The sequence below is a fragment of the Rhincodon typus genome, chromosome 6 (genome assembly GCF_021869965.1).
Source record: "Rhincodon typus isolate 14 chromosome 6, sRhiTyp1.1, whole genome shotgun sequence".
In the NCBI taxonomy this organism is placed as follows: Eukaryota; Metazoa; Chordata; class Chondrichthyes; order Orectolobiformes; family Rhincodontidae; genus Rhincodon; species Rhincodon typus.
In genome coordinates, this window is record NC_063337.1 from 65,564,928 (window position 1) to 65,584,676 (window position 19,749).

The 19,749-nt window shown below is 42.6% G+C and overlaps 1 protein-coding gene across 1 annotated transcript in view; it reads right to left on the reverse strand.

The window, feature by feature from the left end:
- Positions 1-19,749, reverse strand: part of abcc4 (ATP-binding cassette, sub-family C (CFTR/MRP), member 4) — a 458,391-nt gene that overhangs the window by 233,075 nt on the left and 205,567 nt on the right. The window contains exon 13 of the mRNA XM_048598320.1: positions 14,460-14,546. Within this exon, the coding sequence (XP_048454277.1) occupies positions 14,460-14,546 (87 nt within the window). The remainder of the gene's footprint in view (positions 1-14,459; positions 14,547-19,749) is intronic.

A 19,749-nucleotide genomic window follows, 5' to 3' on the forward strand; every position in this document is an offset into this window, starting at 1 on the left:
CCCATGTATTTTCTAGAAAGATTCAAGTTATAAAACAAAAGTTACAAAGTGAGAATATATTACAAAGTGACACTAGAAAAAAAAACTGTGCCAAACAAGTTGCAGAAAAATGATATTAAAAAAATGTAGAAGTAAACATATGAACGAACTTTACAATCTGCCTCTTCAAAATACTACTTGCGGACCTACTCATCTGTTATATCACTACCAATGGACGTGGAGATATCTGGAGACAGTCTCGGCAAGTCGCAAAGCCTCAGCGAATTATTAGTGTATGCAAACCTTTTGTTAAGTGGTCTTTGTTTTGGCATCTGACTATATTTGTACTACAAATTGTTGGAGTATCAACACAATGGGTCCCTACAAATGTTATACCCAATGGCTTATTTTCTCAATCATTGAAAGAAAAGGACAGAAGAAAAAAAAAATGCTGTGTTCGAGACAAGTTAAGCATAGAGATGGCAGCAGAATGTATTTAAGAGAGAGGAGAGGAGAGGAGAAGAAAAGAGAAGAGAAGAGGAGGAGAAAAGAGAAGAGGAGGAGAAGAGAAGAGGAGGAGAAGAGAAGAGGAGGAGAAGAGAACAGGAGGAGAAGAGACGGAGAAGGAGAAGAGAGAGGAGAGGAGCAAGCTGGAAAAGTAAGTTTGCAGGAGACAAAAACGTTTGGAAAGTAGTGAACAACAGGAGAGGAGGATACAAACAGATTGGTGAAGTGGGAAGAAAGAATTTAATGCAGAGAAGTGCAAACAATTTACCAATAAAGAATAAGTACTAAGTGGTACAATTTTCGTAGCAGTAGAGGGAGACAGACCAGAAGGTTCATATACACCAACCAAATACATGGGTGGCAAAACAATTTGATGTGAATGTTAAAAAACAAACTAATTCTCAATTTAAAAGTCATGGGGTGGATTTTGCAGGGAGCTGTAGCCCATCTCAATTTCTGGATAATCATTCAGTGGTGAGACTGCCCACAATATTGCTGGCTGCTTCACAGCAATTTAATGCTTGGAGCAGCAATGATTGTTTTAAGAAAAGATTTCCAACCCTTTCTCAGGACAGCAACCCAATTTGAAGAATCGCTCACAAATCAAAGCCAACAACTCTGTCAGCTCCATTACTGTCAGTCAGGAGCACTGGACACTGCTAACAGGCAGAGGAGCCTGGACTCCATGATAGGTGGAGGGAAGCAAGCCCTGATGATGAGGGGGTGAGGGCAGGAAGGCAGTAAGTAAAACTTTGAGGGTGGGGGTAGACATAAGCAATCCATAAAAGATGGGGAGAACACAAGGCTGAACACCTAAAGCTGCTGGATTTCCCACATGGAATGGGCTCTCTCCTGGCCCAGGTAAAGTAGCAGCAGTAAAAAAAACAAAGAATTAAGCAAGCTGGAAACTTGAAACAAAGTACTAATTTCTGGAGAAACTCAGCAGATCTGCTAGCATCCGCGGAGCAAAATCAGAGTCAAGGTTTCGAGTTCAGTGACCCTTCAGAGGACAACTGAACAGAAGAAGGGCCACTGGGCTCAAAACATTGAATCAGTTTCCTCTTCAGGGTTGCTGCCAGACTTGCTGAGTTAATAGCAGTAGGGCAGGCTCTCAACAGCATGCAAAAAAGCCCTTTGGCTCATCATGTTTGTGCTGGTCAGAGAAAAACCTATTCTAATCCCATTTTCCAGCAGTTGGTCTGTATGCCTTGGCATTGCAAATGCACATCTAAATACTTCATAGAGTCATAGAAAATACAATCACTATAGTGTGAAAGCAGGCCATTTGACCCATTAAGTCCACACTAACCCTGCGAAGAACATCCCACCCAGACTCACCCCTCTACCCTACCCCCATAACACCACATTTACCATGGCTAATCCACCCAGCCTTCACATTCCTGGACACAATGGGCAATTTAGCATGGGCAACCACCTGAACTGTAAATCTTTGGGCCATGGGAGGAACTGGAGGAACCAGAGGAAACCCATACAGAAATGGAGAGAATGCACAAACTCCACACAGACAGTTGCCTGAGGGTGGAATTGAAATCTTAGCAGGTTTCTGCCTCTACCACATTTACAGGCAGTGAGTTCCATATTCTTATTATTCTCTGAGTGAAGAATGTTTTTCTCACATCCCCTCTAAACCGTCGGCCCCTTACATTAAATCTATGCCATAGTCACTGATTCCACCATCAAGGGGAAAACTTTCTTCCTGTCTATTCTATCTATGCCCCTCATGATTTTATGCATCTCAATCATGTTTGTTTTCATTATCCTCTAGTCCAAGGCAAACAACCACAGTATGTCCAATCTCTCCTACAATACAAATGCTCCAGCCCCAGCAACATCCTAATAAATCTCCTCTGCACCCTCTCCAGTGCTATCACATTCGTCCTATAATGTGGATTCCAGAACTGCACCCAATTTTCTAGCTGTGGCTGAACCAACATTTTATACAGTTCCAGCATAAGCTCCTGCTCTTAAACTCGATGCCTCAACTAACAAAGGCAAGTATCCATATATCTTCTGCGCCACTTCGTCCACTCATCCTGATACCTTAAGGGGCAGGAAAACATGCACCTCAAGTTCTACGATCCTTGGTGTTTCCCAGGATCCTGCTGTTCATCATGTATTCCATGCCTTGTTTGTCCTGCCTAAGTGAACGCCTCATGTATCCAGATCTAATTCCATTTGCCACTGATCAGCCCATCTGACCAGCTTGTACATACCCCGTTGTAGTATAAGGTTATCCTCCTCACTATTTATCACCCCATCATTTTTTTGTATCTTCTGTGAACTTAGTGATCAACTCTCCTACATTAAAGTCTAAAGCACCAAGGACAGGAAGACCACTCAACACCTCCAAAGCCCAATAAAAATAATCACATATGTCAGGGGTGCACGTAGGGAACAGTTGGATTTTTACAAGCTTCTCCCCACCTTCAAACCTGCTCACAAACCATAGGGTCACTGATCAGGTTCATTATTGCTCATTATTCGATTCAATGTTGTTTGTAACTTTGTCACTCCCAAGACACATTGTCAGAGGTCTGGCAAGTGTTGTCTGTCTGTCCCAGTCTATGTTAAGATTAGAATTCCCCATTAATATTACACTGCCTTTGCTACACTGTTGCCCAAATTCAGAATTTTTACAATTTAGCACTTCTGACCTGCTGCCAGGTAGTCTATATACGACACCCATTGTGGTTTTATTTCCATTATGGTTCCTCAGTTCCACACATAAGGTCTCTGCTGGGTGCCTTTCCCTCTTTACATCCTGCCTTATCACAGAAGTGATTCTGCTGCTAATCAGTAATACTACTCCATCCTTCTGTTGTTTTTTGTATTCTTCCTGTAAATCTTATAACCATGTATGTTTAGGTCCCAGTCCTGACCATCCTGCAGCCATGTCTCCATAGCAGCTACTATTTCATAGATTCAAATTGGAAACAATGTCTGCAGCCCATTTAATGTGTTCCTTACACTTCATGCATTTGTATAAAGAACTGTGCACTCTATCCTGTCCTTCAGCATCTTATTATTTCTCTCTCCTGTCTTACTCACTACACTTTTCATAGTTCCACCTTGTTCATAAACTGGTCCTGCTTGTTCATCCTATTAACCTCTGCCTTCTCTTCATATGCTGACCTGCTGCACCCTTTCCCACTCTGATTACTAATTGGTTGATTTGGGTAAAATCACACCAAGTGACTATTTTCCCCAGAGTATGGACTTTTGACATTTCAACTTGATGCCAAGGTTCAGTAGCCCAGAAAGATAATTTAGCTCAAATGTCTCAAATTCTCAAAACAGTAATTTGGGACAAAACTCGCAATCACCTAGTCAAATGCAGATTAAGGAAACTCACCATGAATTGATAAGGAAATATTGTGACCAAATAACTTGAAGTTTTTGGGGAGGTAACAGAGACAGCTGAAGAAGGCAATGATGTTGAATGGTGTACATGGACTTCCAGAAGGATTTTAATACACTTTTGCACAACAGATTTGTGAGCAAAGTTACAGATCACCGAATAAAAGGTACAATAAAATTGTGGATACAATATCAGGTTAATAACATGAAACAGAGTAGCGGTTGATGGATGCTTTAGGATTGGGGTAGATTTATACTGCAGTTCCCCAGGAATTGGTGATTAGGACGCCTGCTTTTCCTAATACATTCACGTTAATGAACTACACCTGGAAACACATTCAAAATCTACAGCCGATACAAATCTTGGAAGTATTATAGGATATGAGGAACATAGTTTAGAATATCAAAAGGGAACTAAGTTGGTGGAATAGGTAGACAAGTGACAGATGAAAATCAATGCAGAGAAGTGTGAAAAGGTTGCTTTTGTTAGGACAACAGAGAGTGAGAACATACAATAAAGGGAATTCCAGGATTATGACCCAGCAACACTGAAGGAATGGTGGTATATTTCCTAGTCAAGATGGTGTGTGGCTAGGAGGGAAACTTTCAGGTGTTGTTCCCATGTAACTGGTGACTTTGTCATTTTAGATGGAGGTGGTTGTGGGTTTGGAAAGCAAGGGACTTTGGTGAAATTTTACAAAGTCTCTTGTAGATGGTACACACAGCCACTACAAAGTGAATGGAAAAAGTCAATGTTTGTGGGTATGGTGCCAATCAAGCAGGCTGCTTTGTCCTGGATGGTATCAAGCTTGAGTGCTATTGGTGCTGCACTTAACCAGGCAAATGGGAAGCAACATGGTTACAAGAGAAGGCAGGGAATGTTTCACTTGGAGAGCCATAACAGACATGATAGACCAAATGATGTCTGTGGTGTAAAATTCTGTGATTCAGAGATATACTGTGCTTCAAATTTTATATTCTGAGCGAAGTCTTACCTAATTTCAAACTGAATGAGTGACCAGCTTTTGAAAGTCAAACAACTTTGTATCCTGAAAATTACTGTTAATCAATGTTGACTGGACTGGCAGTATTTTTGTGCTAGTCTTGCCAAGATGGATAATGAGGATAAAAAGAATAAAAATAATGTTGGAAAAATTCACAACACACTGGAATGAGATGCCACAGCTTCATTTCGGGGTGTCCGATGATGTTGAGTATCATTTAATTACCATAAATCACAACGTTAACAGGGTGCTTTACAATATTAGTTGCCAGTTCTGTAAATGGATGACTTGATATGGCAAGTACAAATAATTGAATATGAGTTATTACTGAGACATACTGAGACCATGACTGGGACCTGAATTTTCAAGGATACTTCACATTTTGCAAGGACAGAAAGAAAGCAAAAGGAGGTGGGGTAACTTTGTTAATCAAGACCGTTTCTATACAGTAGAGGGAAAGGATGCTATTGCAGAGAATCAAGTTGTAAAATCAGTTTTGGTGACGAAAATAAGAAACAAAGGAAAGAGGTTGCTAGTGGTGGTGTTTTATAGGTGTCTAATAGTAGTTACGCTATACAACAGAGGATAAAGCAAGTAAAAGTATGCACTAGTAAGAATTGAATGTCAGAAATCATTGGAAATTTTAATTTTCATTTAGAATGGAGGAATCAAATTGGTGAAGGTAGCCTGAGGGATGAATCACAGAATGTGAATGCAAAGAATTCAATGGTATTACCACTGCTGAATTCCCTTACTTACCAATATCCTGAGTGTCACTATTGACCAGAAATTAACCTAGATCAGCAATCCTGAAATGAAGTGGCAACAGCAAGTCAGAGTTAGGACTCCAGTGGGTAAGCCACCCACCAACTCCCCAAAGCCTATCACCATTTACAAGGGGCAAGTCATTTGCCCGGATTCATGCAGCTGTAACAATGCTCAAGAAGCCTGACACCATATAGGACAAAGCAGATCATTTGACTTGCACCACATGAACAAACGTTCACTCCCCCCACCACTGAGGTGGTGGCTTTGTGTACTGTCAATGTGTACAAGGGCATTTCAGAAATTCACTAAAACTCCTCAGACAGCACCTTCAAAGCATATGACTGTTACTATCCGGAAGGACCAGGGCAGCAGATACATGGGAACATCGCCACCTGCACGTTCCTCTTCAAGCCATTCACCATCTATAACAATATCTCCAATAAATAAATACAAATATACCCCTGACAACAAGGTGCAGGGCTGGATGAACACAGCAGGCCAAGCAGCATCATAGGAGCAGAAAGGCTGACGTTTCGGGCCTAGACCCTTCATCAGAAAATGGAGAGGGGAAGGGGATTCTGAAATAAATAGGGAGAGAGTGGGAGGCGGAAAGAAGATGGATAGAGGAGAGGATAGTTGGAGAGGAAACAAACAGGTCGAAGAGGCGGGGATGGAGCCAGTAAAGGTGAGTGTAGGTGGGGAGTTAGGGAGGGGATAGGTCAGTCCAGGGAGGACGGACAGGTCAAGGGGGTGGGATGAGGTTAGTCGGTAGGAGATGGGGGTGTGGCTTGAGGTGGGAGGAGGGGATAGGTGGGAGGAAGAACAGGTTAGGGAGGCAGGGACGAGCTGGACTGGTTTTGGGATGCGGTAGGGGGAGGGGAGATTTTGAAACTTGTGAAATCCACATTGATACCATTGGGCTGCAGGGTTCCCAAGCGGAATATGAGTTGCTGTTCCTGCAACCTTCGGGTGGCATCGTTGTGGCACTGCAGGACGCCCAGGATGGACATGTCATCTGAGGAATGGGAGGGGGAGTTGAAATGGTTCGCGACTGGGAGGTGCAGTTATTTATTGCGAACCGAGCGTAGGTGTTCTGCAAAGCGGTCCCCGAGCCTCCGCTTGGTTTCCCCGATGTAGAGGAAGCCACACCGAGTACAGCAGATGCAGTATACCACATTGGCAGATGTGCAGGTGAACATCTGCTTGATGTGGAAAGTCTTCTTGGGGCCTGGGATGGGGGTGAGGGAAGAGATATGGGGGCAGGTGTAGCACTTCCTGCGGGTGCAAGGAAAAGTGCCGGGTGTGGTGGGGCTGGAGGGGAGTGTGGAGCGGACAAGGGAGTCACGGAGAGAGTGGTCCCTCTGGAAAGCACACAAGGGTGGGGAGGGAAAGATGTCTTTGGTAGTGGGGTCAGATTGCAACCCGAAGGTTACAGGAACAGCAACTCATATTCCGCTTGGGAACACTGCAGCCCAATGGTATCAATGTGGATTTCACAAGCTTCAAAATCTCCCCTCTCCCTACCGCATCCCAAAACCAGTCCAGCTCGTCCCCGCCTCCCTAACCTGTTCTTCCTCCCACCTATCCCCTCCTCCCACCTCAAGCAGCACCTCCATCTCCTACCAACTAACCTCATCCCGCCCCCTTGACCTGTCCGTCCTCCCTGGACTGACCTATCCCCTCCCTAACTCCCCACCTACACTCACCTTTACTGGCTCCATCCCCGCCTCTTCGACCTGTTTGTTTCCTCTCCACCTATTCTCTCCTCTATCCATCTTCTATCCGCCTCCCACTCTCTCCCTATTTATTTCAGAACCCCCTTCCCCTCTGATGAGGGTCTAGGCCCAAAACGTCAGCCTTTCTGCTCCTATGATGCTGCTTGGCCTGCTGTGTTCATCCAGCCCTGCACCTTGTTGTCTCGGATTCTCCAGCATCTGCAGTTCCTACTATCTCTGACACAAATATACCCCTGTTCGTTTGATGTTGCCAAGCCAAAATCCTGGCATCTCTAACAGCTCTGAGAGTCCACTTAAACTAAATGGACTGTAGTGGTTCAAGGAGGCAGCTCACCACCATGTTCTCAAGGGCAATTAAGGGTGGTCAATAAATGCTGACCATCCAGTCCACAACCTTGATGTGGGAAAATAGTAAGTACTCAGGACAATTTCTTAAACAATTGAGCATGAAACCAAATCAGGGAGCAGGCTATTTTAGACTTAGTAATGTGTAATGAGGCAGGGATAATTTAATAACTTCATAATATAGGATCAACCAGGTAAGAGTGGCCATAAGATAGAATCTCATCTGAGCAGAAGGCAAGAATTATGGGGCTGAAACTAGAGTCTTAAACTTAAATGTGGGAATATGAAGTGCAGTGGAACTGAAAACAGGCTATATGGTAAAACAGTAGATGTGCAGTAACATTTAAGGAGATATTTCATACTTCACAAGGGTTGAGAGAAGAGTTATGAAGATATGAAAAAAATACTTATGAAATATCCTTGGTTAGCTGAGAAATTTAGGGATAACATAAAATTGAAAGATGAGGCACACTATGCTCCAAAATTCACGGCCATCTGGTGAAATGGGAAAATTTAGAAACAAAAGGATAACAAAAAGAATAAATGATAAAATTGGAGCAAGACATGAAAAAACTCTGGAAAAAATATGAAACTAGGCAGAAAAACCTTCTATAAGTACATAAAAAAAGTCATGAGTAACTAAAGGAAGAGCACTGGTCTCTTAGACGGATAGACTGGGGAAGTAATAATGAAAACAACTCAATAGCAGATATTTTGAACAAATACTTGTACCTGTATTCATAGCAGAAGGCTTAAAAAAGTTCAAGAATAAAAAATTAAGCAGCAAGAGGAAGGAAATTAATATACGAACATACTAATTAGGAGCAAGAGAAGGCAACTTTGCCCCTTGAGCCTGTTCCATCATTCAATAAAAGTCATGGCTGATATGATTATTTCACAGTCCTGCTAATCCCCAGTAAACTTTCACCCCTTGATCAAAACAGTCACTATCTTAGGAGAAACAAAAGTCCTAAGAAAAATATTGGGACTAAAGAGTAATGAGACCCACATCCTAGTGTCCTAAACAAAGTGTTTGCTGAGCGAATGCATTGGTTGTATTCTTCCAAAATTCTATAGATTCTGGAAAGGTCCCAGCAGTTTGGAAAATCACTATCAAAAAAGCAGAAACTATAGGCCAGATAGCCAACATCCGCCTTTTGGAAAATACGAGTATCCATTAACAAAGTGGTTGAATGACACTGAGAAAATCATAACACCATGAGGTACAGTCAACATGTTTTATGAAAGAGAAGTATTTTGACAAATTTATTAGTATTCTCTGAGGACATAACAAGCATACAGAAGAATGAAAGGGAATAAGAAGGAGTTCTCTACTGGGATTTCTAAAAGGCATTTAATAAGGTATTGTTAAAAAAAATTACCTCAAAAGCTAATAGCTGAGTGTTGGAGATAATATATTCGCATTGGTTGGCTGGCAGGAAACAGAGACTCAAATAAATAGATCATTTTTAGGTTGGCCAATTGTAATAAATGAAATGCCACAGAGATCAGTTAGGGGCTTCAACTATTTATGAATTGTGTTTGAGACTTGGATGCAGAGACCAAAATGTCTTAGTGAAATTTGCGGACAATACAGAAGAGGTACGAAAGCAAACTGTGAGAAGCGAAGGGATAAAAACAATGTGTTGGCAAAAGTTTGGTAGATGGAATATAGTGTGTGTTGATTCACTTTGGCAGGAAGTATACACAAGCAAAATATCAATTAAATAGATAGTCCAGAATGCTGCAATACAGAGAGGATCTGGTGCATTAATACATGAGTTACAAAACATTCAGATGAAGATACATCAGCTAATTAGGAATGACAACAGAATCATGGACTTCAGAGATAGCAAGACAGAATATAAGAATATGGAAATCTTCCTACAACTATACAGAACATTGGTTAGACCAACCCTACAGAATGGCAGATAGTTTTGATCTCCTTACTCAAGGAGTCAAGTATTTGTACTGGAGGCTATTAAGAAAATATATCTTGGGATGAACAGGCTATTTTGTGAAAAAAGGCTAATTGATAGAACCTTTACTCATTGGAGTTTAGAAGAATGAGAGGTGATCTTATTGGAATTTATAAAGTTTCTGAGGTAGCTTGACAGGGTAGACAAACTAATGAAGCTAGAGGCAGATAAGACCCCCGGCCCTGATGGCTTGCTTCCTAGGATCTTAAAAGAGATAACTACAGAGATAGTGGATGCATTGGCTATTATTTTCCAAAAAATCTTTGGATCTGGAGAGCACCAAAAGATTGGAAAATATGTGACACCCCATTCAAAAAGGGAGGAAGGCAAAATCCTGTCAATGACAGGCTTAGTCCAACATCTATTTTGGAGAAGTATTGGAATCAATTTTTAAGGAATTAATAGCAGAACATTTGGAAAAATCATCATCTAATCAGGCAGAGACAGTATGGTTTCATGAAAGGGAAACCATATCTGATTAATTTAGGGCTTTTGAGGAAGTCTATAATAGAACGGATAGAGGGGAACCAGTAGATGGTGTTGTATTTGAACATCCTGAAAGTGTTCAACAAAGTACCTCATGACAGATTAAATCATAAGAGCCCATGGTGTTCAAGGTAATATATTGCATGGACAGAGAATTGGCTAATAGTCAAAAAAAAATTGTGTGTGAATAAGGGGTGACCATGTGACTAATAGGTTTCAGAGCTCTGAGGAAGGGTCACCGGACCCGAAACGTTAACTCTGTTTTCTCCTTCACAGATGCTGCCAGACCTGCATAGCTTTTCCAGCAACTTTGTTTTTGTTCCTGATTTACAGCATCTGCAGTTCTTTTGGTTTTTATAAAATAAATGGAAAGGCAGGTTGTAAGAGGGACATTGATATTGATGGGGCAAATGGAGTATAATATGGGAAAATGTGAAGTTGTTCATTTCTGAATGGTGAACAAAAGAACAAAATATTATTTCAATGGAGAAAAAAACTTCAGAAAGTTGCAGTACAAAGGGACTTGAGAAAGGGGGTGGTAATTGTGCATGAAACACAGAAAGCTAGCACATAGGTGTGGTAGTTAATAATAAAGGCTAACTGAATGTTGGCCATTATTTCAAGAGGGTTGGATCATAAAAGTGGGAAGTCTTACTGCAACTGTACAAGGTGCCACTGAGACTATATCTAGAGCAGTTTTGGTCCCAGTATTTAAGGCAAGATATCATTTCATTGGAGGCAGTTCAGAGAAGGTTCACTAGGATGACCCCCGGTATGGAGGGACTGTCTTATGAGCAAAAGCTAAACAGGTTGGGATTCTGCTCACTAGAGTTTAGAAGAATGAGAGGTGGTCACATTGAAACATATATGATTCTTAACAATGGTAAATGCTGAAAGGATATTAACCCTTCATAGGAGAGTCTATGACCACAAGGCATAGTCTCAGAAAAAAGGGGTATGTATTTAGGACTGAGATGGGAAGGAATTCCTTCTCTCAGATGGTGGAGAGTCTATTAAACATCTTTCCATAGAAAGCTGTGAAGCAGAATTCTTGTATAGATTTTTGAACAATAAGGGAAGAAAGGGTTATATAGAAAAGGTAGAAAAGTGGACATGAAAAATGTCACCAGATCAGTCATGATCCTACTGAATGCTGGACCAGATGTGAGAGACCATACAGCCCACTTCTGATCACATTTCACATGGTCTTATGCTGAGAGGATGTTTTCCCTTGGCGGGTATCTGGAATGTGGGTACGGTTAAGAAAGTGTCTTCCATTTAACATCAACAGGAGGTGGAACATCTGGCAGAGACTCACGAGTCTTTGGAGTTATTTTCTATACAGAACAGCAGAGGCTGGGTCATTGAATTCATTCAAAGTCAAGTTAGATTCTCAACCTACATGGGAGTCAAAGGTTGGGAGAGGGGTGGGGAGATTAAGGGTAAAATAGAGCCAAGGCCGCAACGAGATTAGCCATGGTGCTATTGAATTGTGGAGAAGGTCAAGAGTCAGGATTATGCAACACTGAATCAAGCCCTTTGGCCCACTATCACTACATCAACAAACAAACACCAAAGTGCACTAATCCCATTTAAAATACACAAACACATCCCATTTACCTACACTTAATCCATAATAGACTATGTCTTGGAAATTTAAGGGCTCATTCAGATGCTTCTTACGTGTTGCAAGAGTACTTGCCTCCACCACCTTCTCAGGAAGCACATTCTATATTTCTACCACCCCCTGGGTGTAAAAGAATTCTTCTATCTCCCCTATAAACCTCTTACTCCTCACATTAAACTTATGCCCTCGGGTCTTAGACACATCTGCCATGAGGAAAAGATTCTCATGATTTACACTGTTCTGCCTCTACAATTTTATATACTTCAATCAGATTCACCACAAGTTCCTCTTCTCCAAGGAAAGCAAACCTAGCTTATCCAGTCTTTCCTCTCAACTGACACTTTTCATCCAGGCAACACCTTGCTGAATCTTTTCTGCACCCTCTCCAGAGCAGTCATATCCTTCAGATAGTGTGCTGACCTGCACACAGTATTCCATCCATTGCCTAACCAATGTTTTATAAAGTTGTAACAAGTCTTCACAATTCTATGTTCTACGCCTTAGCTAATGAAGCGAAGCATCCCATATGCTTTCTTTACTACCCAACTACTTGAGCTGATATAGAATCAGAATCCCTACAGTGTCGAAACAGGCCCTTCAGATGAACAAGTCCACACCGACCCTCACAGCATCCCACCCAGACCCATCCCCCTATAACACATCTAATCCACTCACTGAACACTATGGGCAATTTAGCATGGCCAATCCATGTAGCCTGCACATCTCTGGAATGTGGGAGGAAACCAGAGTACCCGGAGGAAACCCACGCAGACACGGGAGAATGTGCAAACTCCTCACAGACAGTCGCCTGAGAGTGAAATCGAACCCAGGACACTGGCGCTGTGAGGCAGCAGTGCTAGCCACTGAGCCATTGTGCCATCTGGGTGAGTGGCCTACATCTGCTCCTATTTCTCATGATCTATTAGTCAATGACAATTTGAAAAATTGAAATTCATTTCTGTATGCAAGGGAATGAAATGGGTAGAATCCAGTATGGTGGATGGAGATAAGGCACGATAAGCCATGACCTAATTGAATGGTGAAAAACCATGAGTCACAAAATTACCTACTTCTGTTCTTATTTGGTTGTGGCTAAAGCCTTTTGTAATATTTTTAGATATCCTACAATTGGATGAAGGAGTGGAAGGGTGGATGAGTTAGTTCGCGGACGATACGTTAGGTGGGTCATGTTGTGGACAGTGCGGAGGGCTGTTCTAGGCTACAAAGGGACATTGATAGAATGCAGAGCTGGGCTGAGAAGTGGCAGATAGAGTTTAACCCTGAAAAGTGTGAGGTGATTCATTTTGGAAGGAAAAACTTGAAAGCAGAATACAGGGTTAACGGAAAGATTCTTGGCAGTGTGGAGGAGCAGAGGGATCTCGGGGTTCATGTCCACAGTTCCCTGAAAGCTGCCACCCAGGTGGATAGAGTTGTTAAGAAGGCGTATGGTGTGTTGGCTTTCATTAATAGAGGGATTGAGTTCAAGAGCCGTGAAGTTATGCTCCAGCTGTACAAAAGCCTGGTTCGACCACATCTGGAGTATTGTGTCCAGCTTTGGTTGCCTCATCACAGGAAAGATGTGGAAGTGTTAGAAAAGGTGCAGAGGAGATGTACCAGGATGTTGCCTGGAATGGAGGGAAGGTCTTACGAGGAAAGGTTGAGAGAGCTAGGGCTTTTCTCTTTAGAACGACGAAGGACGAGAGGTGACTTGATACAGATGTACAAAATGATCAGAGGTATAGATAGAGTGGACAGCCAGAGACTTTTTCCTAGGGTGGAGGTAGCTATTACGAGGGGGCATAGTTTTAAAGTGAGTGGAGGTAGATATAGGGGAGACGTCAGAGGTAGGTTCTTTACTCAGAGTGTGGTCGGGGCGTGGAATGCATTGCCGGAGAGGGGAGTGGAGTTGGCCTCCTTAGGGGCATTTAAGCAGCTATTAGATAGGCATATGGATGATATTATAAGGTAGGGGTGGAGTTTAGATAGACCTTAGGATTAGGGTAAAAGTTCGGAACAAAATTGTGGGCTGAAGGGCCAGTACTGTGCTGTACTATTCTATGTTCTATGTTCTAATTCTGTGACCACCATTATAATGATGCACCTTTCCAGCAATTTCTGGCCCTGTAAAGTTTAATTTACCTTCAGAATATGCTTTATATCATATGTGTAACATTTACTTTTCAAAAGGAGTGTAAAGTAGCTCACATTGTTGACACAATGTTTTAAAACCCTATAAAACTACAGATGAATAATATTTGTGATAGCAAAAACCTTAATTTATATATTTTAATACATGGCGATGATGCAATGCCTACAATGCATGGACCAGACATTCCAAAAAGCAACTTATGTAGGAGGGACTTTTGGTCCTCTATGCCCTTCTGCAAGATTCCAATAACAGGGTCATTTAACCAGATGAAAAACAAGCTATCGAAATGCCCTGAACAAAAGTTGATGTTGATTACAACTATGTCATCAAAATATCCCCTTTCCTAAATTCAGGCCATAATTTGCACCACTTAGTAAAGCTGAATACACTCAAAGAAAAATGTATTTAAAATACTTATATTTAAAAATAAATCACCAGAAATTTATCAGAAAGTCTGGACTGGTTGTTGTGCAAAGCAAATAGTTTTCTGAAGCCACTCACCGTTCAAAAATGTGTCTCCCAACTTCAGCATCGACGGCACTGAGGGGGTCATCAAGCAAGTAGATATCAGCATCCTGATACACAGATCTTTTGGAAAAGCAACATATTAAGTTGAAAAAAGCTTTTATTTTTCTTCTTATCATCTTTATGAACATAATTCTCACAACAAATGCTTCACTTCAGTCTTAAGATTCTAGCAGGGATTCTATGATTCTATGAAGGTCAATTTAGTATAAATTACCAATTTTGTAATCTTTAAGGCGTCACGAAGATCATCTTCTCAATTAAAATTATTCATTACACTCTGCATTTTGGCAGAGGAATCAGAGGTAACATCAAATGCGAAAGGTTAATTATGCATCAAGTCATGATAATCTGGAATAAAGTGTTGAAACTGCAATGAAACCACATTGAATAGTGACTTTCTAAAGGGAACTGAATAAATAATTGCAAGTGAAGAAACTAACAGGACAAACTGTCTGGCACTAAGATACTTTGAGGAATGACTTGCATTTATATAATACCTCAGGACAGCCAAAGCCACATTGCTGACAATTAGACATAGAACAGAGAACAGTACAGCACAGTACAGGCCCTTCGGCCTACGATGTTGTGCCGACCTATTATCCTACTCAAAGATCAAACTAACCTGTATACCCTTCATTTTACTATCATCCATGTGCCTACCTAAGAGTCACTTAAATGTCCCTAATGTATCTGACAATACTACCACTGGTGGCAGTGCATTCCATGCACCCACCATTCTCTGTGTAAAGAACCTATCTCTGACGTCTCCCCTATACCTTCTTCCAATCACCTTAAAATTATGCACCCTTGTGATAGCCATTTCCGCCGTGGGGAGAAGGTGTCTGACTATCCACTCTGTCTATGCCTGTCATCATCTTGTACACCTCTATCAAGTCACCACTCAATCCTTCACTCCAACGAGAAAAGCCCTAGCTCCCTCAACCTTTTCTCATAAGATCTGCCCTCCAGTCCAGGTAGCATCCTGGTAAATCTCCTCTGCACCCTCTCTAAAGCTTCCACATCCTTCCTATAGTGAGGCGACCAGAACTGAACACAATATTCCAAGTGTGGTCTGACCAGGGTTTTATAGAGCTACAGCATAACCTCGCAACTCTTAAACTCAATCCCCCTGCCAATGAAAGCCAACACACCATACGCCTTCTTAACAACCCTATCAATTTGGGTGACAACTTTGAGGGATCTGTGGACATGGACTCCAAGGTCCCTCTGTTCCTCCGCACTGCCAAGAATCCTGCCATTAACCCTGTTTTCTGCATTCAAATTCGACCTTCCAAAGTGAATCACTTCACACTTCTCCAGGTTGAATTCCATCTGCCACTTCTTTGCCCAGCTCTGCATCCTGTCAATGTCCCATTGCAACCTACAACAGCCCTTCACACGATCCACAACTCCACCAACCTTCGTGTCATTAGCAAACTTACTAACCCACTCTTCCACTTCCTCATCCAAGTCATTTATAAAGATCACAAAGAGCAGAGGTCCCAGAACAGATCCCTGCAGAACACCACTGGTCACCCAGCTCCAGGCTGAATACTTTTCATCGACTACCTCCCTCTGTCTTCTATTGGACTGCCAATTCTGTATCCAGACAGCCAAAGTTTCCTGAATCCCATGCCTCCTTACTTTCTGAATGAGCCTACCATGGGGAACCTTATCAAATGCCTTGCGAAAATCTATACACACCACATCCACTGCTTTACCTTCATCAATGTGTTTTGTCACATCCTCAAAGAATTCAATAAGGCTTGTGAGGCTTGACCTGCCCTTCACAAAGCCATGCTGACTGTCTCAAATCAAACTATGCTTTTCCAAATAATCATAAATACTATCTCTGAGAATCCTCTCCAATAATTTGCCCAGCACAGAAGAAAGACTGACTGGTCTGTAATTCCCAGGGTTATCCCTATTTCCTTTCTTGAACAAGGGAATGACATTTGCCACCCTCCAATCATCTGGTACTACTCCAGTGGACAGTGATGACACAAAAATTACTGCCAATGACGCAGCAATCTCATCCCTCACTTACCGTAGAACCTTGGATATATCCTGTCTGGCCGAGGGGACTTATCTATCCTCATGTTTTTCAAAATTTCTAGCACATCCTCCTTCCTAACATCAACCTATTCAAGCATATCAGCCTGTTTCACACTGTCCTTACAAACTACAAGGTCTCTCTCACTTGTGAATACTGAAGCAAACTATTCATTAAGGACCTCCCCTACTTCCTTCGACTCCAGGCACAAATTCCCTCCACGATCCCTGATCTGCCCTACCCTCACTCTGGACATCTCTTGTTCCTCAAGTAAGTATAGAATACCTTGGGGTTTTCCTTAATCCTACCAACCATGGCTTTTTCATACCCGCTTCCAGCTCTCCTTAAGTCCATTCTTTAGTTCCTTCCTGGCTACCTTGTAATCCTCTAGAGCCCTGTTCGATCCTTGCTTCCTCAACCTTAAGTAAGCTTCCTTCTTCCACTTGACTCTATGTTCCACATGTCTTGTCATTCAGGGTTCCTTCACCTTACCATCCCTTCCTTGCCTCAGTCCACATTTCTGTCGTGCATTTCCCTGAGAACATCTGTTCCCAATTTATGCTCCGCAGTTCCTGCCTAATAGCATTGTAATTCCCCCTCCCCCAATTTAATACTTCCCATACCGTCTGCTCCTATCCCTCTCCATGACTATAGTAAAGGTCAGGGAGTTGTGATCACTATCACCGAAATGCTCTCCCACCGAGAGAGCTGGCCTTGTTCATTGCCAAGCACCAAATCGAATATGGCCTCCCCTCTGGTCGGCCTATCTAGACATTGAGTCAGGAATCCTTCCTAGACACACCTGACAAAATCTGCTCCCTCCAAACTATTTGCACTAAGGAGGTTCCAGTCGATAGTAGGGAAGTTGAAGTCACCCATGACACCAACCCTTTTACTTCTGCACATTTCCAAAATCTGCCTCCCAATCTGTTCCTCAGTGTCGCTGTTGCTATTGGTGGGGCGTCTATAGAAAACTCCCAATAAAGTGACTGCTTCTTTCCTGTTTCTGACTTCCACCCGTACTGACTCAGTAGACAAACCCTCCCGAACGACATCCCTTTCTGCAGCTGTGATTAGCAATTCCACTCCCCCACCTCTTTTACATCCTAACCTATTTCTTTTGAAACATCTGAACGTCGGAGCATCCAACAACCATTCCTGCCCCAATGATATCCAAGTCTCCATAATGGCCACAACATCATAGCTCCAAGTACTGATCCATGCTCTAAGTTCATTACCCTTATTCATGACACATTTCGTGTTAAAATAGACACTTCAACCTGTCACAGTGACTGCAACTTTGCCCTATCACCTGTCTATCCTTCCTCACAGACTCTCTGCATGCTGTATCTGCCTGTACACCAGCTACCCCAACCTCTGATCCGTAGCTCCAGGTCCCATCCTCCTGCCAAACTAGTTTAAACACTCCGGAGAGCTCAAGCAAACCTCCTGCCTAGGATATTGGTGCCCCTCCAGTTCAGGTGCAACCCGTCCTTCTTGTACAAGTCCCACCTTCCCCAGGTTTGAGGTTTAGACCCTATACAATGTGGGAAAAGTGGCACCAAACCCCCACAAATAGAACTGTGACAAAGTCCAGAATTTTTTTTAAAAGTGATCATAGAATTCCGACAGTATGGAAATCAGCCATTCAGCCCATCAAGTTTGCATCGATCTGCCGAAGAGCATCTCACCCAGACCTGCCACCCACCCTATCTTGGTAACCCTCTATTTACCATGGCTAATCCACCTAATCTGCACATCCTTGGACACTACGGGGCAATTTAGCATTGTCAATCCACCTAAACTGCACATCTTTGGGCTGTTGGAGGAAATTCGGAACACCTGGAGGAAACCTATACAGATACAGTGAAAACGTGCAAACTCCACACAGTCACTGAAGGCTAGAATCAAACTCAGATCCCTGGTACTGTGAGGCAGCAGTGCTAACCACTGTGCCACCAATGTTGATTGGCCAAATCAACAGGAGCAATCCTCCAGCTCTTCTTTGCAATAGTACCGTGGAACCTATTACATACATTGCAGGGAGCAGAAAATGTCTCAGCTTAACTTCTCATGCAAAATACACTTCCGCAGTCCTGAGGTAGCACAGCTTTTAGATTATGGGAAATGTTTATAAATGGAGGGATTGTTTGACTATATGTTAGATGGCTCCTTGAGATGCTGAATGAAAAATCGATGTGTCTCCCACAACAAATCATACAGCACAGTTTGATGTGCTCTACGATCTGAGATCACAAATCACTCATTGAATAATCCTTCATCTTCCAGTTGTGGAAGTGGCCAGGGCTGTGCAGACTGGAGTTCAGGAGGCAGGTTTCACAAGGAGGTAAGGTGGAACCAAACATCAGGGAGACGTTTGAGAGAGAAGTACATTGAGGCATTCTAATTTTTTGACTTGCCTGTACCTTGACTTGTTCTAGCTGCAATGTGGTTGAAGAACTCATTTATAGAGCCAAGTTAGACCTGCTGTTAAGTTCTATAGCTGCCTGGACCACACTGAGGAAGCTCCTGAACACTACTGGGATTTTTGTTTTCCACTCATGGGACGTTGGTGTCACTGACTGCCCTGCATTTATTGCCCATCCCTAGTTGCCCTTGAGAACGTGGTTTTGAGCTGCCTTCTTGAACCACTGCAATCTATATGCTGTAGGTTGACCCACATTGCCCTTCCAGGATTTTTGCTAACTATTGCACAATGTTCATCAGCATCTGCGAACATCCCTTCTTCTGACCTTATGATGGAGAGATCATTGATGAAGCAGCTGAAGATGGTTGCGCCTACGACCATACCCTGAAGAACTCCTGCAGAGATGTCCCAGAGCTGAGATGACTAACCTCCAACCTTATTCCTATGTGCCAGGTATGGCTCCAACCAAGAGATTTTGCCTTCTGAAATCAACCGATTCATTTTTGCCAGGACTCTGTGATGTAAATGTGGCCTTGATGTCAAGGGCTGTCACTCTCACCTCACCTCTGGAATTAAGCTGTTTTGTCCATATTAGAATCAAGGTTGTAATGAGGTCAGGTGCTGAATATCCTTAGCGGATCTATAACCCAGCATCACCGAGTAGGAGATAGTAGGAACTGCAGATGCTGGAGAATCTGAGATAACAAGATGTAGAGCTGGATGAACACAGCAGGCCAAGCAGCATCAGAGGAGCAGGAAGGCTGACGTTTCGGGCCTAGACC